The 26,726-nt window shown below is 42.9% G+C and overlaps 1 protein-coding gene across 3 annotated transcripts; it reads left to right on the top strand.

Moving 5' to 3' along the window:
* The first annotated feature begins 239 nt into the window (after nucleotides 1-239).
* mtus1a (microtubule associated tumor suppressor 1a) lies at nucleotides 240-26,500 on the top strand. 3 transcript variants are annotated; one of them, XM_037460113.2, is made up of 15 exons: nucleotides 240-345; nucleotides 4,303-6,330; nucleotides 6,448-6,682; nucleotides 8,848-9,075; nucleotides 10,346-10,435; nucleotides 10,917-11,036; nucleotides 16,087-16,304; nucleotides 20,474-20,540; nucleotides 22,860-23,074; nucleotides 23,549-23,654; nucleotides 23,860-23,933; nucleotides 24,063-24,158; nucleotides 24,760-24,888; nucleotides 24,987-25,084; nucleotides 25,281-26,500. In XM_037460113.2, exons 2-15 carry the CDS (start codon nucleotides 4,402-4,404, stop codon nucleotides 25,501-25,503), a joined length of 3,828 nt encoding a protein of 1,275 aa, XP_037316010.2. In that variant the 5' UTR covers nucleotides 240-345; nucleotides 4,303-4,401; the 3' UTR covers nucleotides 25,504-26,500. The 3 variants fall into 3 exon arrangements, with proteins under 3 accessions (XP_037316010.2, XP_037316009.2, XP_037316011.1); XM_037460112.2 differs by lacking the exon at nucleotides 240-345 and adding an exon at nucleotides 2,323-2,805; XM_037460114.2 differs by lacking the exons at nucleotides 240-345; nucleotides 4,303-6,330; nucleotides 6,448-6,682; ... (1 more) ...; nucleotides 10,346-10,435; nucleotides 10,917-11,036 and adding an exon at nucleotides 12,291-12,858.
* Nucleotides 26,501-26,726: the final 226 nt, after the last annotated feature.

Below are 26,726 nucleotides of genomic sequence, written 5' to 3'. Positions count from 1 at the left end.
AATTTAACTTTGGATACATTCCGTAGTATTTGTAGGTAAGTTAACTAACGCTGATTAATATTTAAGCCTGTTAACGTCTGCTAATACCGTGGCTTTCTTGCATTTTAACATAAGTCAAACTTGGCTAACGTTAGCTTATTCGCTAACATTTTAAATAGTTTCCGACGTGTTGATCAGTCGACTTTGTTGTAAACCATTTATGGACTCGGACGAGTATTAATCTAGCCGTTTGGACTATGTTCACTACAGGTCTAATTATAGACCTTGCTGGCTGGCTGGCTGGAAGAGGACTCTCACAGGATCATCTGTCAATCAGAAACTGCACACGACCCACAGAGAAATGAGGTAATATTGCTTCACCCAGCAAGATTGATTTATGTCATGGCTTTAATACTCAACGTATCTGCTGGCACGTAGATTCAACAGAGAGCAAGTTCTAACATGCTGATGGTGTTAATTGCACAGTATTGCATGGAGAAATGTATTTTTGTTCAGCGGGCTCACTTCATAGAGCAGGTCTTTACAGCACAACATCACAAACGTTATTCTCAATTCTTAATATATCATTTAGTTTAGTATCTTGCATAATATCTCCCATTGCGCTTTAATGTTCATTTTTGCCGTGCACCGTGTAAAAAAAACAAAAAAACAACACAATGTTTAACTTAATTTTTGTTGTTGTCCACTCCCAGGAAATGGCATGAGTAGTACAGGTATCATGGTTTAAGATAACTGAATGAAGAGCTAACCCAGATACGTTTGCTCAGCTGCTGACGCATCTGACATGCCTCTCTTTTTCACTAGATGGCATAGGCCCACAGTTATGACTTTACAGCCTTTTCCTTTCTTCTTTGCTGGTGCATATCAATATTCTGGCTGCTGAAAGTCAGGGCCACACTACTATCTCTAACCAGGCTTTATGGTGTAGTTTTCTTCACTCCTTTACAGAGGACAGCATTGTCCCTGTGGTATGTATGCTTGATTCCCCCGGCATGACCTCCTGCCCTACTAAAATGGTTTGCTCTCTGTGGCTGGGGTTTTGACTGTGACTGGGTGTTTGGTCGCTGTCCCCGCTACTCATAACCACTCACTGTATCACCCTGACATGTCCAGTCACCCATGCAACGGCAAGGCAAGGCAAGGCAAGGAAAAGAAAAGGCCTTTGAGTATTTTTTTTGCCCAGTGCTATAGGGACTTACAGACATAGAAAAGCATTGTTCTGATCATATCACAGCTTGAATGTTTCATGTATTATTTTATTATAGTTTAACTTTGGTTAAACTGTTGACTTCATCCTGGATGAACGCTCTACTTAAGCTCTAATATCAAATAGTACCTTTTGGTATGAATCCGAGCCATGTAGAGGCTGGGTTATCGGAGATTTAAGCTATTTGTGGAAATTTTAAAGGTTTTGTGAGTGTGTATGACCGGGGTATTCAACTAAAATGTTAAGAGGTACAGTTGGAGAACATTTTTCGATGCAAAGATCTGGAAGATCATAATGTGACTATTTAGTGTGATTAAATAAATGGATAGAGTTGTATCAACATTCACATTCAATCAATGCATGGCTAACAAATCAAATGAATTGAGTATGATTTTAAAACTGAACGAATGTGTCACTGCAAATATAATGTTCTCTCAATTAACTAAATAAAAGTAGGGCTGCATTTAACAAAATAAAAAGTGAAAATGTTACATTTGGACTTGACATTCTCAGTAAATTATCAATTTTAAATCTAAACACATTTTAACAATTGAACAATTGAACAGTTTAACCGAATATATACATATATCCACTCTCCCACCTTTTGAGAGAATAAAGATCTAGTTTTTCCTGCCAGGATGTTAAACCTGGCCATGAACGCATCAGCACCGTTCTCCTCCTTACGTGGAGGAGCTCATTGCACCTCATGATGGCATTTCAACGTGTTGTGAGCATGTGAGACACCGGTTTAGTGCTGCAGTGGAAAATATGAACAGGGTCTGGATGGGACTGCTTCTGGGTCCGGATCCGGACTGCCAGTGAATTTACCAGCCACAATTACCAACATTGTAATCTAGCATGCATTCCTAAAGTAAGTGGGTTTCTATTCCAATTCTGATTGGGAATAGTTGTAGGGGAACATGGGCCACCTAATTTTACTTTTTTCTATACTAGAAAGTAGCCTGATTCAATCTGTTGTAAAATATGGACTTTCGCTGCTTCGCAACAGTGAATGCCTTCTCAGCCTGGCGAGACATGGCCACTCCCCCAGCACTAGACTCTGGGTGGATAAGGTAACATGTTGCCTTCTCCCCTGCTTACTCCCTCTGTAAACTTGGGAGTGGAGCACTTCACTGAGCACAGTCCGTGGACCTAAACGTGCTTGCACTCATTTGTCTGACACAATGCCTTTTTGGAGGGATTGATGATCCACTGCTGCAGTAGGCCTGCTGGACTGGTCTTTTTACCTCTGGGAAGGGAGCAAAAAGCAGAATCTAATGCCGTCAGTCTGGGTTCTTATTGATGCATGGGTAACTCTGAACATGAGTAAGGAGGAGCTGTGGGACGGGGGGCGGTCGTGTCTAGCGGAAGCTCCCTCGCATACCACTGCCTGCGCAGTTGCCTGGATTTGCGCTTTGCAAGGAAAGCAGTAATGGGATTGTGTCTGAGTGAGTAAAATGAGCCGGATGAACCTGCAACAAAACAGATCTGACGAGATGCAGCAGACAACACCGCATCCTGTGGAGGCATTTTCTTTCCATTGCTATTATCAACTTAGTGACAATAATGGTGTTTTTGCTAAAGTTGATCCGTCAAAGGTAAGCTTCATTAACATTAAATCAGTTTGTGCTGCGTTTCTCATTCTTGGCTCAGTATCGTGTAACCTTTTTATAGTTTTATTTTTTCATAGACATTGTCAGTTCATGGTTTGTCGCAGGTGGAGTTGTACTATACAAAAAAGCAATATACTACGTAGCCACATTTGTTACCAGCAAATTCCGTTCTGCATTATTATATTGTCGGCGAGTACACTGCACTGGCGTTGTAGGTTCTTGCCAAGGTTCAATGTGCACAGTTGTTTGCTAAGGCTGTAACTTTTATTTGATTGTACAGATTGTAATGTGCAATAAGGTGTTCTATTTATTGCCCTGTTAAACAAACGTATTGACTGGAGGTGTCCATGACTCTAACTCTTTTGTTTCAACACTTGCTTTAAGAAGGGCCTTGTTTGCCCCTCTATACACATAAAATTAACATTCAACTGCTGGATTAGATTTTAATATGGCTACTAAAAAAACTCCATTTTGGCATTATTCAGGACAGATGATCCAAACACGTACAACTGAGGTGTACATACAAACCCTATGTTCTCTACATTTCGGTCTGTGCTTTCCATGGGAAAGTCATGCAGCCTCACTGATCCTGCCCCTCCTTTCTCAACCAATTTTCACTTGTCATCATTACCTAACTGCTGTTTTATTCACTATTACTGGGTGATTAAAACCTGGAACAATGGTGAATTTTAACTTTTAGCTTTGCAAACATTAAGACAAACATAATTTTTTATTGTTATATTGTACGAGTAAAGCTCGAGAGGTTTCTGCTATGCACCAGGTTTTCTTGTGTCGGCGTACTGGAACACTTGAGTGAATACTGGTATTGACTTTATATCTCACTCTACAGTGATACATACTACAGCAAAAGCACCATTGCAGTAGTAGCTGGCAAGCGTAGAAATCCAGTCAGCTTAAATAAAGGTAACAGTACTCAACAAAGCTAGGCTAGCTATTGCCATCTACTTTTCATGCCAAACCCATGCTGGCTCATTCCAGGAGAAGTCTGACTTGTAACTGGTTGGTCAGCCTCAAATGTTATATAAACCATAATTCAGGACCGACCACAGGCGTGTTCGGTTAAACATTTATCTCTTTGCATAAGTGTAGCTACTTGGGTTGGCTGATTAATCTTAATACAATTGCATATTATTTATCTGAGAAGATCCTTTAGGCAAACCTGCACTGCAGGAAGGTCTTAGTGTGATCCTAATGAGTTTTGCATTTTTAATGAAGGAAAGTCATAAATAATTTGAGTGTCCAGATATACTGTTACAATGACCTATGGCTTCAAACTCACCGTGGGAAGCCAAATCCTTTTTGAAGCACTCATCACTCAGCTATATATATATATATATATATATATATATATATAATATACAATATAATAATGTAAGTTTGGGGTGGCTTTTGTTAACCGTTAGGGAAATTACACCGATTGTGCACACGTTGTAAAAGCTGACCTTTTTCTCCTGTTTACAGATATTCATGCCTGATGAACAAAATTGATGCGACTGCCATGCAAACCAAATGTGAGGTTATGTGAAGCTGCAGAAGGGAAAATCCTTTTTGAACTCCAGAATGTCTGATACCATAGTCTCCCTGTCCAACAACCAAGTTAAGTGCACACGTCCTCTGCTCCGCATAGAGGCCCTCGCCCCTCCAAGTCAGTCCAGCGTCTCGTCGCCTTCACCTGACTCCAACGGCAGTGTTTCAGACCTCAGTGACAGAGAAGCCAACAGCTCTCCTGATATCAACATACCAAAATGCTGCCTCAGCAACGGCACCTTTGTGGATGACTCTTGCAACACCGCCCTACCACAGGATAACATATTCTGTGGAGCAAGCATGAACCTAAACCAAACTTTTATTGCCACACCAGTTGATGGCAGTGGGAATTTCTGGAATGAGAACTTGAGTCTGATGAGCAACCGTGAGACTGGATTAGATGAGTACCAAACTGTCAATAAAGACACTCGAGATAGAAATGGCAGTGCAGTGACTTCTCCAGACTCTGCTGGGAGGGAAAGCCGACTGAGTTCAGGTGAGACTTCCCAAGGGGGATCCACTGAGAATGACTGCTGCTCCCTGAGCTCTGGGGAAATGTTAATAAGGAGCAACAGTCATGGTCAGGATCAGTCCCTCTTGGTAGTCTCGTTCCTGGATGAGTCATTTATTCCTCTGGCTGCGGGCCATCCAGAATCCCCTGCTGAACCTAACCTACTGTCTACTACTCTGCCGGATGTCCTTGAAAAATTCACTGAAAGAGTCACTGAAGAGAACACAGACTACTCATGTCTTGGCATGACATTCACTCAGGCAGACCTTCCCACTGAGAAAAGCGATATGGCAACATCCAACTCTGTAACTCTGCCAAGTGAGAATGAGGACGGTCTTCTGATGACCTTTCTCTGTGAACCGTCTCCTGCAGATTGTGGAACAGAGGTGCCGTTTGCTAGTGTTGACGCAGAGCTGGTGCCTTGTCTCCCTGGAGTATTTACACCAGAACAAGGCACGACCTTACTGTCTACTCTGTCAGCTACACAACAAACTGATTTAGATATTCATACTTCCACTCCAGTGCAACCTGGTAGCCTGATGCCCAGCCTCCCATCCTTCCCAGAGTCTCCCTGCACTGGAAATGCCTACAGCCCAGTACTCCACACTCCACAGCAGCAAGTCTCTGTGACTGCTAACGGTTTGGTTGCAGGACTGTCGTCTTCCGTCAGCAAAGTCAAGAAAATGGAAATTAATAAGTTTCCCAAGTCAAACTTCAGCAGTGTAAAATCTAAAGTAACAAAAAGTATGCATCGAATGTCAGTGTCAGTCCCTGCTTTGGTGGTCAAACCATCACAAGCAAACATGAACAACAAACGCATTGTAGCACAAAGCAAAGCACCTATCAAGAGTAGTCCTGCCCGGTTTAGGAGTAGTGCTGCAATTCTCTCTACCACCACCGACATGGTCAATGATGCTCAAAGACTAGTAAACACAGAGGCTGCTAATTTGGGCAAAACCATTATACAGTCTGTAAATAGTGCTGTGGATGAACCAGGGACGAGTAGTGAATCCCCACATTACCAACGTCCAGTTGCAAATAAACATGCTTCAGCAGTCCAATGCAGTGACCCCATCTCTGAAGCAGAACAGACCACCTCAGACCAAGTAGCAGACACTGCGGCGCTGCGTCCTGCCAACCAGACTCTTTGCTTCTCGTCCATGAGAAAAAAAACAAATATAAGGGGCCAAACCGATCCCAAACCAACTCCAAAAAAGGGCGTGTTAAACAAATTTGACCTCAGGTCCGACTCTGCTTCAGGCAAGCACAAGCCTCCGGTGCTGAAGATGCGGACTCGCTGTTCGTCGGACAGCTTATCATCGTCATCTCGACAGTCTGACATCCACGTGGGCCTGACCAAAGGGAACCTGAGCGGCTCTTCTCTGAATAAACTGACCACAAATGCACCGTCTAAAATCTCCCCAAGAGAGGTTACGAGGATCAGCCTGGTAGTAAGTATAGATTTATAACGTAAACTAACTAATTCTGTAAATATTCTGGACAAAGGGTCGGTTGGAGCTTATAGGGGGAGTGGTTTTGTTCGTTTGTGAAATCGCTCCCTTTTGCAGGCAGAGTCCAGCAAATCCACATCAGCGGGAGTCTCCTCAGATGAGAGTAGGAGCAGATTTTGGGGACAGCCATCTCCTAGACAATCAAGGGGAACACCACATTCACAACCTCCAGCTGCCAGTCCCAGAACAGCCAATATGACCAGCAGGCGGTGGCAGGTAGCCCAATCGAGGGATGAGAACAGGACCTCCAAAGCTGTAGGTACCCCACAGTCCAAGCAGAAGAGCAGCATGGGTAAGACTTGTGACAAATGCTGAACATCTTTGCATTTTCTTTGTCGTCCAGTTAAGCTGAGCCTGTGATAGGAGAACATAACTTTGTGAAATGCATCAATGGTTCTATTGATATTTTCTAAGTGAATCTGGATTTTATGGCCGAAAAACATTACAATTTACTATTTTAGTTTGGCACTTATAAGACCAATACGTCATTACATTGGAGAATGTTAAAACCTCTAATCAGATCCCCCTCCTTGCATCTCTATCTTTTATGAATGGTGATCAGCTTCGCAGGGTCCAAACGCGTGCTGTAGTCAACCTTTTTTTTGCTTTAAAAAAAAGACAAAGGTACACTTGGGACTATAATTATGCTTTTAACATTTCCATTTGTCTGTTCGACAATGGGAAAGTTGACCTGTCAATGTCTGTAAATTGATAGGATTTCACAATCAGCCCTCATGTGACCTACCTTTGACCAAGCAGAGAGCTAATGATTTCTTAACTATTTCCTCAGCTGTATAAACAAAGAGTGGTGTAATACGCCTGCCTGTGTAACGCTGCATGTACCTGAAACGAGCCCTGTAGAGAAGTTGACTGACTAAGTCATGTGGGTTGAAATGAGCACCAAAGGTGCATTATGTGCCTGAACTGCCGCAAGAGCCTTCAAAACAACAAGAATGATATGAGTGCTTTCTGCTCCTCAGACCTTTTAGAATACCAAAAGGTATTTTAGGTTGCTGCATCTGATCATATGCCATTATAGACAGAGGATTTAGGTTGTAGTGACGCAGTCTCTCCATCAGAGGGTGACATTCCCTTACTCCTCTGATAAACCTACTGTTGCCCTCCTTATGAGTTCCATAGGAACAGTTTTGGATACAGATGTCACCTCCGGTCTCTTATCCAGGTCTTGTGGGGTGGGGGGAGAAACACCCTCTGCCCTTCTACGTTTCATAGTAAGAGTCTCAGGGAAGGGGGGGGGGGGCTCTTCCTTTAATGGGAAGCCATCTGCACAAGTGGTAAAAAAAACACATGGGAAGGAAAGCGGTTTCAGGAATCAGGAAAAGTTTATTGCCATAATATGTTGTACATACATGGAAATTGTCTTGGCGGTTGGTGCATGACAGAAGACAGTACAATAATGACGACATAAAAATAAAAGTATAATAAAATATATGCTATGGGTTAGTACGCTAAAAACTAAAGCTATGGGTTAGTAAGTTAGAGGAGATAAGATACAATTAGAAATAAAGATAAAGTGCACCAGCTAAACAAAGTGACGAGTGGAAGATACTGTTCGTGTGGCGGGAGGTCTTAGTCCTGATGGACCTCAGCCTCCTGCCGGATGGAAGGGGCACAAACAGTTCATGTCCAGGGTGGGAGGGGTCGGCTATAATCTTTCTGGCCCGCTTCAAAGTCCTGGAAGCGAACAAGACCTGGAGAGACGTAAGATTGCAGCCAATCACCCTCTCTGCAGAGTGGATGACACGCTGCAGCCTGCCCTTGTCCTTGGCTGTGGCTGCAGCGTACCACACGGTGATGGAGGAGCAGAGGATGGACTCATCGTCTTTGGCAGGTTGAATTTCTTCAGCTGCCTCAGGAAGAACATCCTCTGCTCACGAACATCCTTTTCGTGATGGAGCCTTTGTCCAGAATATTTTCAACCTCCCCAACAGTGTCAAAATGACAACACAACGTTTAGCACAAACACCCTGAGCACAGTACAAAGTATTAACATTCACAGGCCTCTGCTACTGACACGCTTCACCGACATACATTATTTTGTTTAACATAATCCAGTTTTTTATTTTTTGTATTGAATTGTATTTGACAGGTGAACTGTAGTGACTAAGATGCATGCAAGTTTTTATACAATTACTATATTAAATAGAAAAGTATGCTGCTGGGGACCATTTAAAGATTTAATAAATGTGTGGGTAATGTTTTCTATAGCTTTATTTGTCTCAAGAATCCCACCGAAACGGATCATTATGCTACTATCCGTTATGACAAAAATACTGTATTAATTGAGTCGGTCCAATCTGTGCGCTTTGTGGACAATTTTACCTCCTGTGTTTACTCTTAACCAATGTGCTGGTAAGATTAGTATGTGTATTTGTCCTTAATAAAGCCTTTCATGCAGCTGACCTTAATGTTTACTTTTGCTCCATTGTGTCACAGGCAGTCAGAGAGGACCGGCAACACGAGAGCCATCCCTTGGAACTGCCTCAACAAGTATTAAGCCTCAACTACACGGATCCCGACCTCCTCATACTCCGACTCGACCTTCCCTCATGGGCCCTCCCCCTACTCCTTCTAGACTACCGCGCAGGACCTTGGGCCCATCCGGGACTCTTGCTGAGGCCAGTGTTTACACTGAGCCGAGCAAAGGCTCTGGAAGTTTACATGGTAAACCTAACAAGGGTTTATATCGTTAGTAGAAATCAGATGTTCAGTCCCTAAAGGCTATTACATAAAGATTTAAAATCGTTTGAATGTGGTCCATCATCTGACCGCTGTGTTCATTTTGCTCTTTATCAAATCTGGACATGGGAGGAGCCTCAGTTCCTAATCTGACCAACTTCAGGCTTTGGACGTGAATCTCCCTTGGGCAACTCTGTCTCTGATTTAATACCTCCACTTTTGCCAATATACTAGATTTGGCTTCTTATAAGCAGACATTTTCAGATTTCTTGACTTGGAAATCTGCGTAAAAGAGCTAAATTCTAATCCTCTAATGCCTTTCTGATGGCATTTTATATTCATACTGGTGTTGTACAAGTACAGAGCAGTGTTAGACAGCAGGCTCTCTTACTCCGAGCATCCTGAACAGCAGACAGGTCTATGATTGGCTGAAAAGACCTATATTCAAAAATGGGAACCGCCCATGTGGTTGTCACAGCAACTGGTTTGATTCCACTCCAGTTCACACACCGGGTTTGCCTGGAGGATAGTGAGCAGACATGCACTACAACGTATGAGGTGGAGAAAAGCTGCAGTTGTCCTTCTTTCCCCTCTTTTGATAAAACCAATGGCTGGATACACAGGACTTCGAAGCTGCACTTGGACTGAATTTTCATCTAATGTTATCAACAGCTCCTCTTTAATAGCACAGCGGAGTGCAGCATCCAACTTTGATCTCACCCTCTTGACATGCCTGCTCATTGGATCCTATCGTTTTTGTATTATCCCTTTGTTAGCTGTGCTTAACGGAAACAATAGAAAGCTTTGGAGAAGTAAGTGACACTGGAAGTTCATAATGCTAGCATTCATAGAGATGTGTGCAATTGAAAGAGCTTCTGGAGATTGTCATCAGTTGAATATATTATTTACATGCTAGAAATTCATTCAGTTTACATATTTAATTTCATATTTACTCTTTGTTAAAACTACTCATGATTGTCGGAATGACATCATCTGATTGATCATTGTCTTTTAACTAAGAGATTGGATTTAAGCCGATCCTTAAAATAACATAGAATTGTTTCCTCAGCCTTGTTGTACTTTATAGTCCGTTTACAACACAAGTTGACCGACATTTCAGGGGTGATTACAGCAGTACTACATTTGAAAGCAAAGGGAAATAAATAGGCGTGCAGAGTAAATTTCAATTCATTTTTGTATAAAGCCATGTGGGGATTTGAAGTATTTAACCAGCACTTCTCTATTTGTTGAACAGTTTCTGGAAGACCTCCGCATAAACCATCCCCTTTCAAAACTGTGCTGAAAGCTAGACTCATCACAACCCCTGGAAAAAACATTGGGCCATGTGAGAACAGCTCTACACACACATTGTACATTTCAGACTTTTCATGATTTGTTTTCCAGCTTGTTCTCCTTTAATGTTGAAGCCAATGAGCTTAAATTTTCATCCAATTTGAGTCTATTTTCGAACTCCCTATTGTATCATTAAAGTGAGTAATATCACATTGCTTTTTGCATTCCAAACACACGATGATAAGGAAATGGCCCTGTTGAATGTAACTTTTGTTGCGCTAAAACACAAAAAGCTATTGTTACTACAGAATGCTGTTTATTTTGTGTGTGGTAATCCTACTTGATGAGGGCCGTTTGTGTTCTTGATTAAATTACATTTAGCCTTATCTTTGCTTTTCAGTTAAAGTTAAGCAAACCTCCCAAACTATTTCCAGCTTAAAAGCTGCCAGTGCCTGTGGTCGGTAGTGGGTGTTCCGTTATGGGTCAGGTTACCTCCATCTGCTTGTCTCACCTGGATCTTCTGCTTGTTACAGCTTTGGCCACAGCATGCAAACCTGCTGCTCTCATCGGCAAAGGATCTTCAAATTCTTTATTCGGTTCTCTGAAAAGAAGCGCTTCTGCAAGACTACTTCGTCTCACTTCAAGTGAACCAGGTAAGCGCAAGGTATGGCCAAAAATCCATATCATGGTATTAAGATATGACTGTATTGCTTTTTCAAGTAAACCCATTAATTCATTGACCCCATTGTGGCTACCCGATCAGCTGTTTGCCACTCGCTGGCCAACTTGCTCGCAAATAGCCGGCTCGTTAGCTAGTTAGCTTGTTGTGGCTGCTAGTGTTGCCACCAGAGGCTTGACAGATTTTGCAATGAATCGCTTTCTGATACGTCAGATTTTTCAAAACCAAAAACCCTCCAAACAGACACGGCTCCTTCTCTTGGGCACAAATTGTGTTGGTGCGTCTCTGGTCTCTCGTTGTTCCTCCTGTATCGCTCTATTTGTATCTGCAGTTTGGCAGGGGTCTTTTTTGTAAATGTACAATTATTAGAGTTACAAATGGTTTGTCACAAGCTGCTGTGTTGATTTACCCTGTTAAGCGTTTGTTGTGGGTTATTTATTGTTAGAACCATGACTGACTCAATCTCAACACACGTACAAGACAAGTAGCTTCAACTGCTGGGCGCTCCACGCTGTCATGTAAAATTTAATTCTGCCGTCTGCTGAAGAGCAACGTCGGTTGTTAGTTAGGTGTAACACCGGTATGAACAGTACTTGAGAAATTCACGTACGGAAATCTTATACCGTTTAAACTGGTATATTGTGAAGCCCTGTACTTGCCATGTACTTTGGGTTGCATTGTGGGAATATTCAAAGGAAGAAGCTTTCCATGGGAATAAACTGTACATTTTGGGGTTATTTGTATTTACCTTGTCATATGTGACAAAACAATATTTTGTACATCACCATTGTGTCTATCCAGAGTCATTCTCAGCTGAATCTATTGCTACTCCTACAAATGGATACATTTACGTACCTGAATGCTGCTCAGTCCTGTGAAACGTCTGTTTACAGAGGTGATATGTGCTCTGTTGTATTGCTTTTGTTGCTCTCTCCGCGGCTCCTTTGAGGCTCCTCTTCTGTCCGGTCTGTCTTTTGAAATGTTGTTCCAGCGGGGTTAAGCATTCAGCTTTGCATAAATCCATTGTCTTAGAGAGACGAGCCACGCCCAGCTCATTAGACAAACACGTGTACGTCTGTTATGTCTTGCCATTTCACTGCCTATGACACAGAGTGTAGAATAGTGAGAGGAATGTGCTCGAATTCCCATTGGCTGCTTACATGCTGTTTGCTCCTCCCCCCCCCCTCTGCTCTCTTGCGAGCATCCTGGCTCTGCTACAGCACCGCCATCATTATGCTTGGAGATGCTGCTTTGCTCCGCTGTGCAGGGTCAATAAGCTGAAGCCTGGCTTTACCAAGAGGATTAAGGGATTTTTATGTTTTTCCTCAGCGCCTATTGCATCTATTTGGATGTGCCAAAAACAACTGGCAAGCCTTCTGTGTTTTCCAGCCTTCACAGCTTGGAATTTGATTTTGAGTTGGGAGACCTGCCATGCTGAAGCCGGTGCCTTGTGCTTTTTTCAGAGCTATTTCAGTGATGTAACTCTTAGCTTTATTTATTTATTTTATTTATATGTCTGGTCTGCTTGACCTGAGGCACGATAAGCTGAGACACACCATAGCATGTGGTTTGTAGCCCGCATCAATCCCCTGCATTTGGATACTCTTTTTTTCTTTTTTTCTTTTTGAGTATTTGTTGGCTAAAACCATTGGCCATCTTTCTTTGTTTTGGAGAGATGTTATGGTCCCCAAAGCTCTCCCTGTCGAACATCCACGTGCGTCTGACAGCTAAGGGTTTACTCCGAAACATCCAGCTGCTGTCAGGATGCAGAAAGAACACTATGGTTTTCCGAGCAGGTCTGTCTTGTAATTATTATTCCAACATTGTTAGGGTTGTTGTGCCTCTAGGCTATAATATTAAATTAATCCTACCAGTATTTGTTTCTTACATTGTGATCTGTAAAGTTAGCAGTTGCTGAATCTATTTTTAAGATGGCTGTTTACTAGTTCTCAGACCATGATGTTCATCATTCATCTATCCACCTTGGTCACCAAAACATGCAAACCGTAGTAGAAATACTGTATTATTCAAATCTTTAATTCAGCATTAGTCATTTTTAGGAAAACATGAATGTTAAATTGTATTTTCTGAATATAATGTGCCTGCTCACTCGGAAATCTAGTTCTCTTGCTTCACCCTGAGATATACCAGTTATTTTGGTTCTTGGTCTCTAGGTGGAACCTTGTTGAACAGGATTGTGGGAAATCGGTACTCTCCTGTGGCTCCCACATTTAAAATAAATACTTTCTTTTTTTTTTTTTAGTTATCACCAAATATGATCATAGTTTTACCTAATTTAAAGGTTTCAGTAAATAACGACAATTACAGAGTGTCTTATTAAACAATATAAATATTGGTTTACTCTAAAGTCAAGGTTGTAGTATTTATCAGTGCTCCTATGAATTATGCGAGTTAGGAAATTAACTTATCCATTTATTTTGGACAAGGTTCCAGTGAACATTTCAATGACAATGTTTATTGTGTATTGTCCATGAACCACTACAACAAGTGCCTGATTGTGGGGGTGTCCGTCACCCATCCTGCTGTGTGCTATGGAGTGCTATCTCTTTACAGCAGCAGAGCAGTGTGCTGTGCAGTCACTAAAACATTCAGAATGTCATGTTAAGCGTACAGCTCTATGTTCAGACACTTTGATGGAAATAGCTGTAGGTACTCTGTGGCCTTGTAACTGCAGTCAAAGGGAGGGGTGAGCTTTGTGCTTATGTGACGTTAAATTCAAATAAAATGAAGATTTGTGTTAATACAGAACAAAGGCCACATTTAAGTTACAAAGTAACTTTTTTAACATTTTAAGATTCTAACTTAAGTTAGCTAATATATTTTGTGACTGAGACTTTATACAAGGCAGCCCTTGGAGGAAATGTATTACTGATTATAGCAGATGAAATCCAGCGTTCGGATTGTTTGAGAGCAAGTCAGGGGGGGTGCCGGAGTGTTCCATATCACTGCGCACTCAAAGTAACAAGTTAGCTTTTGCGGGACCATTAGTCAACATTTTAGCTCGGTGGCGATCGCCGAAAACCCCTGTAAATCTCACAAATGTTTGTTTTGAGGCAATGCGAGCTTTCTCAACCGGACAATTAAGGTGGACGTCACAAGCAATGTGAATGAGATGGTGCGGGACCCAATGCTGTTTACATGGACGTACAGGGACTATTTTTCCTCTAGACTGGTGAAATGTGATCCGCTGAATTATTGAAAAAATTATGTTGCATAATGTCCACTGCTAATCTTTGAAACAAGCCCAAGATGTTGGTTGGGAGGGGGGAAATACACACATATCTGCCATCAGTAAACATGCCTACAATCAGTCTACTTCATCACATACTGTTCATAACTATTAGGCAAGCTAGGATACATTTTATAGTGTCAGATGTGGAGAATATGGGGAAAGCCGCTACATTAATCGTACATACTGATTCACCCACACTCGTATTCAAACTCCTAGGTCTATATGCTCATCTCTGCATATATGATAAGCGCATACAGTATGTATCTCCTCGTAACTATTCAAATTGTATCCATTAGTTTTTTTTTTTTTTTTTTTAATCTACTTATTCTGAATCAGGAGATTATTACTTTTCGCTGGCAAGATGTAACTTCATTAAGAATTTTCCTGCTATCTTTGTTTTAGGTTTAGTCTGAAATTTTCACACGTTCAAGAACCTGAACAATGTTCACCAGGTTGAAGCATCAGAGGCCAAAACATCCAGAAAATGATTCAACTGGTATGCTAAGGTGTGTTGTTGGTCTTGAAGGCTCAGTTTGCCTTTTTATGCTGAACAGTTGACTTTAGCTCTGAAGCTCAGAGGCCTCTGTGTAAATGCCACCCTCTGGTGTGGATGTAGAATTGAATTATTCAGATGAAAAGGATCTAGCTTTTTATTCTCACGTTCTCACATAGGTTGTTTTTGTTCAGTCACCAGTGTTGAGCCTGCCAGCCTGGGGGGGTGTTCTCTCTGCGGTATTATGTTGACCCCATTGAGCCGGGGCTAGCTGTTCTGCTGCTCCTAGATCAGCTGTATACAGTAGGCATGGAAAATATTTCCACTGGTTACATTAAATACATTCTCCTCACTTCCAATAGACACAGCACGCTCTTATTTTGAAAGGCATCGCAATACACGCAGCATCACATCCCACAGTTGGAGGTGAGTGTTTTTCTGGGATGTACCCCGTTTAGTGCATCGGAAATTTAGCTTGAACATGCTCCAGGTCTTGTGGGTCTTAAAGGGCATGATTATAAACATTAAGCCGCAGTTGTGCCTACATAGCATTAGGGAAACACGCTTTAGTGGAGTCAGACTGATACCTGATACCTACCTCACTTTTAGAAATGTACTTGCAATATAGTGTTACATTAATAATAAATCTGAGGTGAGTGAGCACCCCTGCAGGTCACTGGTAGTACCATGAGTTCCACTCCCTTGTATTCCCCATAGTGCTCATGCTGTTCTCACTGCAGTGTTACATAACGCTCATTCCAGTCTCGTAAACAAACTGCTTTTAAAGAAACACACAGATGTCCTTTCCTTCCTTCTTGTGAACTGTAGCACTGCCTGGTGGGGAGGCAGTGCCTGTGTTTGGATGCCTCATGTTGTAGAAAGACGGACATATGGTTCATTAGTAGGATGGATGGTCTCTACTACGGCAGTGATGCATTTATAGAGCTGATGTAAATCAAAGTTACTGTAGCATGACCTCGCTGAAATAAGTTGTCCTTGGTGACCAGTGTCTGCACAGCACTACAATGAATTAGGAAATGGAAAGCTTATTGCATTTAGGGGAGCAGCACCGGGATTCATTAGATGGCTGAGTGGACAGAACAGTTCCTTTACAGCAGAAATATACCAGGCTTTTACATTGCTTCTGTGACCTGGCAGTGTATAGGGTGGGTGCTGCTGCTGCTCTCTGACCAGTTGTAACGGCTGTTGAGTGGGGGGTGTTTGTGATGATGATGATGATCAACGTTGTCACAACACTCAACACATGTTCTTTCACAGTGGACAAGAGCAAACCCAAGGCCACCTCCCGCCAGCAACCGCCCCAGCAGCAAGCGTCCCAACCCAACCAGCAGAGTGGACCTCCGGATGTGGTGCCAGCGAGTGTCGCCGAGGGTGAGGAGAAGGACCAAAGACTGCAGCAGCTTACGGCACTCCTGGCAGCTAGCAACTGCAGATTTCAGGCTGTCGCCATCGTCTTGCAGCAAACGTTGTCTGAGGTATTTACGTTTCGGTATTTTTTTAAAGTATTTTATTAGTGCAGCTTTTATATTTTCCGCCAGTAAACGCAACATTATCACCATTCTAGTTTAGTTTGTGATTGATTCCACAGCATGGCTCACATGACCATGTTAGGTTGCCTACAATGAAAAAGGTATTGTATACATCAGGCATGAATATTAACGATGTGCCCAAAGATGTGAATCTACAGACCTATCCTATCAGCACTCATCTCCTCCCGTGTAAAGTAAATTTAGTCAGAATCTACAGTGTAATGAGTGAATTATAAAATTGGGGTGAAGTCTAATATAAAATAAAAATTGGAAACTTCAGCCACTCTGCAAAACTTTAGAAGTGTCCTTGACTTTACATGTTTTTATGGAGGTAACTAACTGTATTTAAAGTAATTTTAGTGGCTTTTGTTAAGTTGTACGACCCACTCTTCTACTACACAGGATATTATTACTCAACCTTTTAACTCATCCAGATTCCATAAATACAGAACTTAGTGTATCAATGTCTCAACCAGTGACATGATCTTTTATTTATTAGATCCGAAAAGTAATTTGATTTCACAATAACATAAAACAAAGATTTTGTTGAGATTTTGTTGAGAAACAAGAAACTTTAAAATACGGAATATTGTAGATACAGTGATTAGAAGTCTGAGGCAATTCATGATATAATTGTGATTATATTTTCTCCCTCTACCAGTAATTACCTGTGTTTAACGAATTCTATTTCATCCACTAGTGGACCATCTGAACACAAAAATAGTTTTGTATTTTTTTTCTGACTGGACTTAGACAGTTGAGGCCTGGTTCAGTGGTACAATGTACAGACATGAAGTCTGCTAGGACTTTCCTCTAGAGGCCGCTATGAACTCGCCACTGGACCATATCTGACATTGTTGCTACTCCTGTGACGCATCATTCAACACATGGAGATGAGGCCAAATCCATGAATTGCACACGTATGAGATTGTTAAAGGGATCAAATACTTGTTGCTAGTTGCGCTTTCTGGCTCATTGTTGCCGTGACGTGGAAAGTGGCTTGTTCTGAAGTCAATTTAATAACGTGTTAGCAAGCAATGGGTGACTTACTGTGTATCAACGAGTGCCAGGATCTCTGGAGGAAAGGAAAAACTGAGGATCTTCGCTTCTAACATGGAGCCTGTGGGCTGGAAACAAGAGGACATTTGTTTACAAGAATTGAACAAAGTTGTTAACCTGGTTGTGCACTTGAACTCTCTGCAGCCAAGAACTATGTCAGAAAAATAAACCACACACTCCATCGTAAGAAAGTCACTCATGCACTTATTTCCTTTGGCCTAGATTACAACTCCCTTTACTCCTGCCTTGCTCCAGAGTTTGACACCAGACAGATTCCTCATGGCAGCGCTCTGTATAGTTGCAGCTGTGCCTCAGTAAGCTTCCGTGATTACTTGCTGCCAAAAGATGAAGAAATACAGGTATTCTGTTGATGCAGTCAAGTACAATTTTCTCCTCGGGGGTTTAGGAGCCATCCAAACCAATATCTCTGCATGTTGTAGCCTGAGTGCTCATTCCACTCCACACAAATTCAACAGTGACTCTGTTTTAGTGTGGAGTAGGGGTGCACGGTGTGGCTAAAAATCCATATCACAGTATTAAAGATTCTGACTGTTTTGCTTGTTCAAGAAAACACAAATTCATTGACCCCGAAAAGGCCTGCTGGCAATCCGATCCACTGTTTGCCACTCGCCCGCCATCTTGCTCTCAACTAGCTGGCGAGTTAGCTAGTCAGCTTGTTGTGGCTGCTAGTGTTGCCACCAGAGGCTTGACAGATTTTGCAATGAATCCCTTTCTGATCTAACGTAACATACGTCGAATTTTCCAAAACCAAAAACCCTCCAAACACACGGCTCCTTCTCTTGGGCACAAATTGTGTTGGTGCGTCTCTGGTCTCTCGTTGTTCTTCCTGTATTGCTCTTTTTTTGTGTTTTAATGTAGCAACAGAGTTACTTGTTGTGAGCTCTATCCAGCATGCAGTTTGGTGGGGTAATTTTTAAAAATGTACAATTATTAATGTTACAAATTGTTTATCACAAGCTGTTGTTGTGTTTTACCCTGTTAAGGAGTGTTTGTTGATGGTTATACATTGTTATAACGTTATAACCATGACTCAATCTCAACACACGTAAGGCGAGTAGCTCAGACCGCTGGGCGCTCTGTGATGACGTGTAAAAATAAATTCTGCCGCCTGCCGAAGAGAAACGTCAGTTATGGCGTAACACTGGTATGAACAGTACGTGAGAAATTCATACCGTACGGAAATCTTATACTATTTATACCGTGCAGCCCTAGTGTGGAGATTACTGACTGATTATGGGGATCCAAAAAAAAACAAAGCTAGAGAAACATGTTGTGTCGGGTGGTATTGAAGGCACATTCTGTGATCTCCAGTTGCAGATGTTTTTACTTGTAGCGCTGTCTTTTAGTGAGAGGAGCAAACACGTAAAAGGCTGGAACAACCTCCACTGAAACAGGGATTCCAGCTGAAAAGGTCTAACAAACATAACTTGCATTTAATGCAAAAGAAAATCAATTCAGTAAACAAGAATAACCCGTATGTGGTCCCAGGTGTGTTAATAGTGGGGCGTGATGCAATGGAATTTCACTGGCAGTTCATCAGCCCATAAATAGAAGGCAGGTCCTCACCATCATGGTGTGAGTGTCCCAGCTGTGGACCTGATAAGGTTATGAACGCAGCCAAAGACTAAGCAAGTCAGAGTTTCTTATCTTTTAGATGGAGTGTGTGTGAGCGGTTTGACATGCCCCCCCCCCCCCCCCCCCCCCACCAAAAAAACCCCATTTGAATACGGTCTTTAATACTTTTCATTGACTGTAAAGACTTGTGCTCACACAGCAGCTGGAAATGTTTGGTTTCTGCATGTTATCTCATGTAGATTGCACCCATGAAGCCTTGCAGTGCAGTGTAAGGTAGTGATGCAGAGGGGTGAGGGGATGATTGAATGTAGGTTTGGATGCGTGGTGGGGGAGGGTGGTAATGAAGCCTCTCCATCCCCCCCGGGAAGATCACTGCTCCATCAGCCTGATGTCAGACTGCCCTGTACAATTTATTCTGTTTGTTCCTCTCCGGCTGCCTTAAGTGCCGTCTTAAAGTGACCTCGCCCCACCGATGAGGAGGCTGTTCTCGTGCACACTGTAGCCTCCCAGTTTTTGGTGGTTGTTTTTAGGAGTAATACGGTAGTGCACTCTGCAGTCACTCTGCTCAGCCAGCAGAGCAGCTCTTTCCAGCACTGCCTCAGATGTAGTCGGAGCAGTCTAGAGGTGGTGTGTGGAGGCGGTGTGTCCTCCTGGACCACTGTTTGTCCCGTAGTACTGGATCTCTGTAGCTGGAGAGGGAGGCTCCAGCTAGCAAGCCTCAGGCTGTGGCTGGATCATGGGCTGTTCTGGCAGCAGAGCGTGCCTTAGCGCGCCCTGCGCTGCACAGAGGGTAACTGGCGTCTACATTCTCTATTCTGCACTGAGAAATACATGCAGATCCGGCTTAAAAGAAGGACCGGCTGGACTATATATCTTTTGTACCCTGTTCAGTGAAGTCATCTTCCACTTGTCTTGCTTGGCTTTTATACGTCTCAGCTTCGTGATTTAATTATGTAGGCTCTGCAATGTACTGTCTAGTGTGTCAGGATGTTTGTGTGACTCGTATAGACAGGACAAGGCATTACATGAGAGGTAAACTGTTTTTGGATAGTATTTGGATGCGCCTGTTTGAGCACTGCTGCTACAACCTCCTCTTTACTGCAAAACTGAGTCAGACAGGGAGAGGTAAAAGAGTTGGGCTGACAAAAAGCATGTGCACAGTCTGAAAACACAAGATGAATGTCTGTTTTTCCTTAATCTCCTTCCCTTGCTCTTGTGGGGCAGAAAATGTATTTGCTTTCCAACACTATATCCTGGAAGGAAAGACTGTGTTCATTAGATTGCTATGTGTCAAGGGTGTTGCCATTTCAGAGCCTTCCCTCTAATAGTGAATAACTTGATTTGTATATGTTTATATTCTAGCTGGTATTGTTTATTTGATTATTGAACGGCTCAAAGCGTTTCATTGACCTCTTCATGAGCGTGTGTATGACCGTTAATATTTGTTCTTCTTTCTGCAGCGTGATGAAGCAACAAAGCAGAGCAGCGACCTTTGCCAGGAGCTGGCCAGCCTCCGAGGAGAGCTGGGTAAGTTGGGTCACCTTGGTCTCACACCGGCTATGTTAAAGTTGTTATCACCAAAGCACACACTCCCGCTACCGGGTCTGCTTCAAGTTGCCCTTTGCAATTGATTTTTCCCCTTTTTTGATTGTTTAGTTTGAGTCATTTAATGTCATGTTTGTATAAATAATAGAGACTTACTTTACTATTGTTTGCTGTTTTTCTTTTAATCTGTTTGTCTGATTGATTCCTTGATTTTGATGCTGGGATGTCTGGCAGTTATTGATGTAATGGTGCTTTAAATTAGATGTTCATTTGACTCATTATTCAAACTCTCTCACCGCATTGCACACTTTGCGGTACTTGCTTTTCAATCAGTTCAGTTCAATGTAATCTCTATTTTACCTAACTATAATGTATTCTTCGAGGGAGGTAGTACGGCAAAAAAGCTCCCATGAATGAAATATTACTTTGTTTGCAGTGGGGGTGTTACTCCTGTTTGCGTTGGCCGACCAAATAGATATCCTCTGTGGGTCCTCCTCCGCCTGTTGTGTGTGTTTGAGTGTTGCTGAGTAGACTGGTGACCCTGTTCCCCAGAGAGTGGAAGGTTGACCTCTGAACCCTCACAGGAGGGGCTCCAGTGGTGGAATGCAGCGCCAGCTGAGGCCATGTGACTGCTCAGGGACAAGGACCTGTGCTTTCTGTCCAGCCTCTGCGCTGTCACACGTAGTGGACTTGTATGTACAGACACCTGCACGCTCCCAACACTCTTTCACCCACCAGCTTTCATGTATCTTGCTCGGGGAAGCAGTAGCAGTGTTGGAGCTCCTCCCCTCCCTCACAACCTCGGGACTTCCACATGACTGCTCTTATATGCCGAGCGCAGTTATATCTGTGCTTTACCACATTCTTCACGTCGGGGAGGGTGTTAAACCTGCATTCACCTCATATGGCCCGTTGGTATTGTGTGTCGTGAAAGATGTTTTGAAGTCCCTTTCGAATAGATTTGCTTTTAGTTAAATTCCTCCTTCAGCTGTGACTCATCCACAGTGATCTCACTCTGGCCCACAACCCTTTTCTTCATCCATCACACTTACAGATGGTGCGGATCCCTTTAAGATATCATTGTAACACAATCACCCTGCTGACTCTCTGCCAGAATACAGCTAACGTTAAATTAACTGGGCCTTCCTTTGCTCGTATGAGCCATGAGGTGTTTTTGCGTGGGTGGTTGTAAACAGAATGTCTCATACAATATCTATCACACATGGTTGTTGAGTGCTGGGCACTCAACAAGCCTGATAGTCCCTCTGTTAGCTTGGCCTCTGTTGTCCTCTGTTCCCTGTTCTGCTGCTGTTCTTCCACTCTTAAGAAGGCAAATCTTCATGCTTATGCAGTGTCTATACTGTCACTCTGGTTTATCTGTGAAGTTTATCTGCATCTGGACGGCACCAGGAACTCTCAGCCTAAGACTATTAATCTGACAAAGTGGTTTAACACGACTAAAATTACAACTTGAATCCGATGTATTAATCAGTAGAGGAGTCAAATACAACATGTGGCCCCCTTGGCTAACGCGGCAATTGTCAAATGTGACTCCTTTTTGGTTTCCAGGGTAGCAGATCTGTGTTTTTTAGAATAGTATGAGATGTTGTAGTATAGATGTTGTAGAACGGCAGAGAAACATGTGGGTTACTTCTGAGTAACCCACATGTTAACGTGTCGGCAGAGGTTCTTGAACTGCTGTCTTTCTCGCTGCACACCATCCTCGCTCGTCACTATAAGTGGTCCACAGTTTGTGCACAACCACTTCAACTGGAGACAGGTTGTGGAGTTGGTCACTGTCACCCACTCCAGAGCAGATATATAAATAGTTGGGGGGATTAGTAAGACTGGTTTACTGAACAAAAACAAAAGACACCAATTGCACAAATTTCCAAATGGCAAATTAGCAAATGTGGCGGGAACGAACCTGATTTAGGAAATCTGTGCTTTCTAGATATTGTGAAAGAGTTATAAGACAGTTGATCCTCATCTGCCTATAAATAACTGCAGTGTAGTTGGCATATGCTCTCAAGTGCAACAGCAACCTCCCCTTGAAAGTCAGTTTTTCCATTCCTTTTTGGAGCCCATTTGGTGTCGCACATTGCACCAAGGGAGAGCTTTGCGAAACTAGTTCCATTTCCCATGTTGCATTTCTTTCACAAGCAGTTACATACTAGTTTTCCTCTGCCCTAATTAATGAATACTACAGTCTACACCGCTGCACGCAATCACTGCACACCATGCAAATGTCCTGGCCCCTCTTAACCAAGATGTGGTACAATCTTTCTGCTGTATCTCCAGTTTGCTCCGTCCATTCATCTGAACGCCTGGAGCAGGAGAAGGATGAGCTGCGTGTTGCTCTGCAGGATGCACTGCAAAAACTGCAGGAGAAACACCGCGACGACATGGTCGAGCTGGAGCAGAGGCTTCAGGATTTCTACCAGGCTGAGTGGGACAAAGTCCACCTCACCTACCAGGAGGAGACTGACAAGTGCAAGACTCTCATGCAACAGCAGGTTGGTCCATATTACCCTTTTTAATATTTATTGGCTTTGTTGGCCATGTACTACTCTGTACATGTAAAATATATTTACGAAAGTGTATAATATATTAATGATTCAAACATTTGAAACCAAAACAACGAGAACAATGGAGATAAAGATGCAAGGATGCTCAAATAGATGGAATCACAACTGGATACCTATAGAACAGGTGTGCCCGAATGATTTAATTCCAAAGCAACCCAGGCTGACTCCATAGTTAATGACTAAGAATGTACAATAATTCTTACCCCCCCCTCCAAATCAACCGGCCGGTCCTCTGAGGGTAGGGGGTAGATCGCCATGACAGAAAAGTGTGGGCACCCCTGTTATCCAGCAACTCTTTTGCATATTAAAATCTGTTTGTTTGAAGTTGCTTTTTCTTCATGAGAAAGTAAAATAATCCTAATGCAGTGCTCAGCAATGTCTGTCTGTCTGTTCTTTTTAAAGTTGGAAGAGCTTAAAGCCAATCACGAAGCCATGAAGCTGGAACTAGGGAGCAGCCATGCAGAACAGCTGCAGTCTGTTAAACAGCAGTATGACGTATCACTGGAAGGTGAGAGGACACTGACTTAATTAATGAAGCTATTTTACGCTATAAAGTTGTATTTTTTTAAAGCTTTGAGTGTTTAACTGAATATTGTATCTCAATTAGTGAATGTATGCATGCATTTCTAAGATAACATTAAGTTGTGAGTAGATTTGAGCTTATGCGGTTTAAGTTATCTGAAATAATTCTTATAATTATCTTAACTCTTAAGAGCTCAGCAAAGTCCACAACCAGGAGCTGCAGTCTCTGGAAAAAACTCTTAAGGAGACGGGAGCTGCTCTATCTGTAAGCGTGACTTTTGTTTTTCCTTTGATCCAAGAAAATCACACAAACTATAGCATGTCAGGGTTAACTTATGATGATCGAGTGTATAAAAGCTTTACTGATGCTCCGTTGTGATGTGCACTCCCACAGGGACGGATCGAAGAGCTCACTGTGGAGAACAATGCCCTGATTGAGAAGCTAGCTGTGGTAGAGAACAGGAAGAAACCGCTGCCCGAAACGAGCCAGGTACTCTTATCTTCGTTCCTTTATATAGCACGGCTCCACTTGAGAAACTTGTCATGACTCCAGTGCTGGCAAAACAATTAGGCCAATGATTTATTTGGTTACTAGTAACGTTTAATGTATTCTATAACCATTCTTTACCACCTAAAATGGTGTGATCAGGTTTAAGTGGGTTAAACTCAACACCGCTCTCCCTCCCTGACCAGTGTAGATTTTAATTTGTGCTGCTGTCAGTGTTAAGTGGCTTCCACATGTACTCTGCATTGTGCCCTGGCACAGCAGAGTCATTGAGGTAACTACCTCACATTAGCCTGCCATTTCACATCGGCTATTAATAGAACAGCAGGAGCAACAGCTCAAACTGTACGGGCACCTGTTAAAAAGGACCATGATCAGTTACTTCCTTACTACATTAATTATGACACCTAAGCATCCAGGGCTTCATGGTTCCTGTGAGCCCACAGCCTTTTAGATGAATTTGTTGGTAATGGTTGGCGCCGTCTGTTGTGTGGTACTGGATTTATGGCCACATGACTTTTCAGAGTCTGGCTGAACGCCTTTTCTGAGGTTGTGGACAGTCTCTGAACATCTTGGCTCTTGTCAGGTGTCCCCTCAGAAGGACTCCCACACGCTGTATCTGGAACAGGAGCTGGAGAGCCTCAAGGTGGTACTGGATATCAAAAACAAACAGCTGCACCAGCAGGAGAAGAAAATGATGGAGATAGCCACACTGGTGAGACCTGAGAACGGTGGTCATGATTGCTTGGCATCAAGACGACGGCAAACAACACTAGACGGAGGGATTTATGTGTTGTTCTTTTCTGTTTCTAGACCGAGAAAAATGTGAAGTTGGATGAAAGCCTTAAGAAGGTGCAGCAGGAGAATGAGGACCTCAAAGCCCGACTGGAAAAACATTATACACTGTCAAGGTAAGAGTTCACCGTATGAGCACCGATTAGTCAGTGATAGAAACCAGACACTGACAGAGCTTCCGGAGAGGGGTCCAAGTGTGCAGAGAAATTAATGTATGGTCTGTAGTCTTATGGTAGTAATCTAGTAGTTCCGAAGTACTTTCATTTGACTTTGAAGTTACATCCAGGACTCGTCTGTGTGGTTGCGTCACAGGCAACTGTCGACGGAGCAGGCGGTGCTGCACGAGTCCCTCCACAAGGAGTCCATAGTGAACAAGCGTCTGTCCATGGAGAACGAGGAGCTGATCTGGAAGCTCCACAATGGAGACCTGAGTAGCCCACGCAAGGTGTCGCCAACCTCCACCTCCCAGTCCTTCAACCTTCAATCTCCTCACAGCCCAGGCGCGTTGTCCAGCCCCACGGTCTCACCCAGATAACGATGGTCCCCTGCTTCAAGGAAGCACACGCCGTCTTTGGACTTCTCCCATCTGGAATTAAAAGCCATGTTTGTTTCCCGTTTGTTTAGCAACACCACAGCCTGACTTTGGCCCCTTCAGGATTGGATGAACTCTGACACTTTTTGTACAGACACTGCAGACCGTAAAAGAAAATTTAAAATAGTTGCACAGATGCACTTAATAAACAAGGTCACCTTGTTTTTCTGCCTTTCACATCTGGTACTATAGAGGGGGGTGAAGGAAATCTCAGGACTTCTAAGTGATGATACACTATTGTTGTTGTTTGTTGACAGAGACTTGTCTGCCCTGAAGCTAATCGCACTCACACAGTCCATGCAGTAAGAGACCCACTAATGCTTGCATGTCAACACGTGCGATGCAGCCCTTGTTCTTTCTGTCTCTGGAGGTCACAGCCATTGAAAGTCTGAATTCAGAGTAGTTGTGAATACGGATAACATTGCCGCCACTCGGGCGCATTTCATTCAAAATGTGCATGAAATATTGAATTTCTCCTGTTGATTCCTCACAGCTCACTGTAAGCGTGATATTCAAATGGCCACGTCTCTCTCATCCTGCTGTCCTCCGTGCACCCGGGCTGTGCAGGTCTCAATCTTTGTTCACAATATCTTCGAGGTTATGTTGAGGTTTTTTTTTTTTTTAATGGTTAAGGTTATTTTTTTCTTTTTGTTACACCTTTCTTGTCAGATTATACTTAATCTGCTGCCTCAAACGTGTTTTGTGTTCCACCGCTGTTTGTTTGACCAAGGGACCAATCCGAGTCTTTGCATGTGTTTGCGTCTTGGTAATCGCCCCGTACCGAACCCTCGTAATGCAGCTTTAGAGATGGGGTCTACAGCCTCTGCTTGTACATTTTCCGAGACACTGCAATGTCTCCGACAGAGATTATTTTGTTCGGAGTTGATATTATTTTTGTCTTGACTCTTTTTGAAATATGCAAATAAAGTATTGTATTAAAGTCAAGCTGTGTAAGTGATCTATTTTGCGGCAGATGAGATTAAACTGTCATTTTTACAAACTCAGGAATATCAAATATCCTTGCTTTTTCCGAAATCCAAACAACAAAGTGACTACTCTGCAAAGTGGAAAACTGCAGCAAGTGTTGCATTGGACCAGAAGTCGTTCTGGGCTTGCAGACCACATTCCTCATCTGGAGCGCATTAGGACGTCGGCCTGCCACCCTC

The sequence above is a fragment of the Pungitius pungitius genome, chromosome 2 (genome assembly GCF_949316345.1).
Source record: "Pungitius pungitius chromosome 2, fPunPun2.1, whole genome shotgun sequence".
Classification (NCBI taxonomy): domain Eukaryota; kingdom Metazoa; phylum Chordata; class Actinopteri; order Perciformes; family Gasterosteidae; genus Pungitius; species Pungitius pungitius.
Note: the sequence above shows the minus strand (reverse complement) of the source record. Positions and strands in the feature narration are given on the sequence as shown.

Bases quoted from the DNA above. Each gene is read 5' to 3' on its own strand.
- mtus1a (XM_037460113.2), top strand. From the start codon at position 4,402: ATGTCTGATACCATAGTCTCCCTGTCCAACAACCAAGTTAAGTGCACA. The intron at 24,889-24,986 runs GTGAGACCTGAG...TTCTGTTTCTAG, and splicing joins TGATGGAGATAGCCACACTG to ACCGAGAAAAATGTGAAGTT. The intron at 25,085-25,280 runs GTAAGAGTTCAC...GTTGCGTCACAG, and splicing joins AAACATTATACACTGTCAAG to GCAACTGTCGACGGAGCAGG.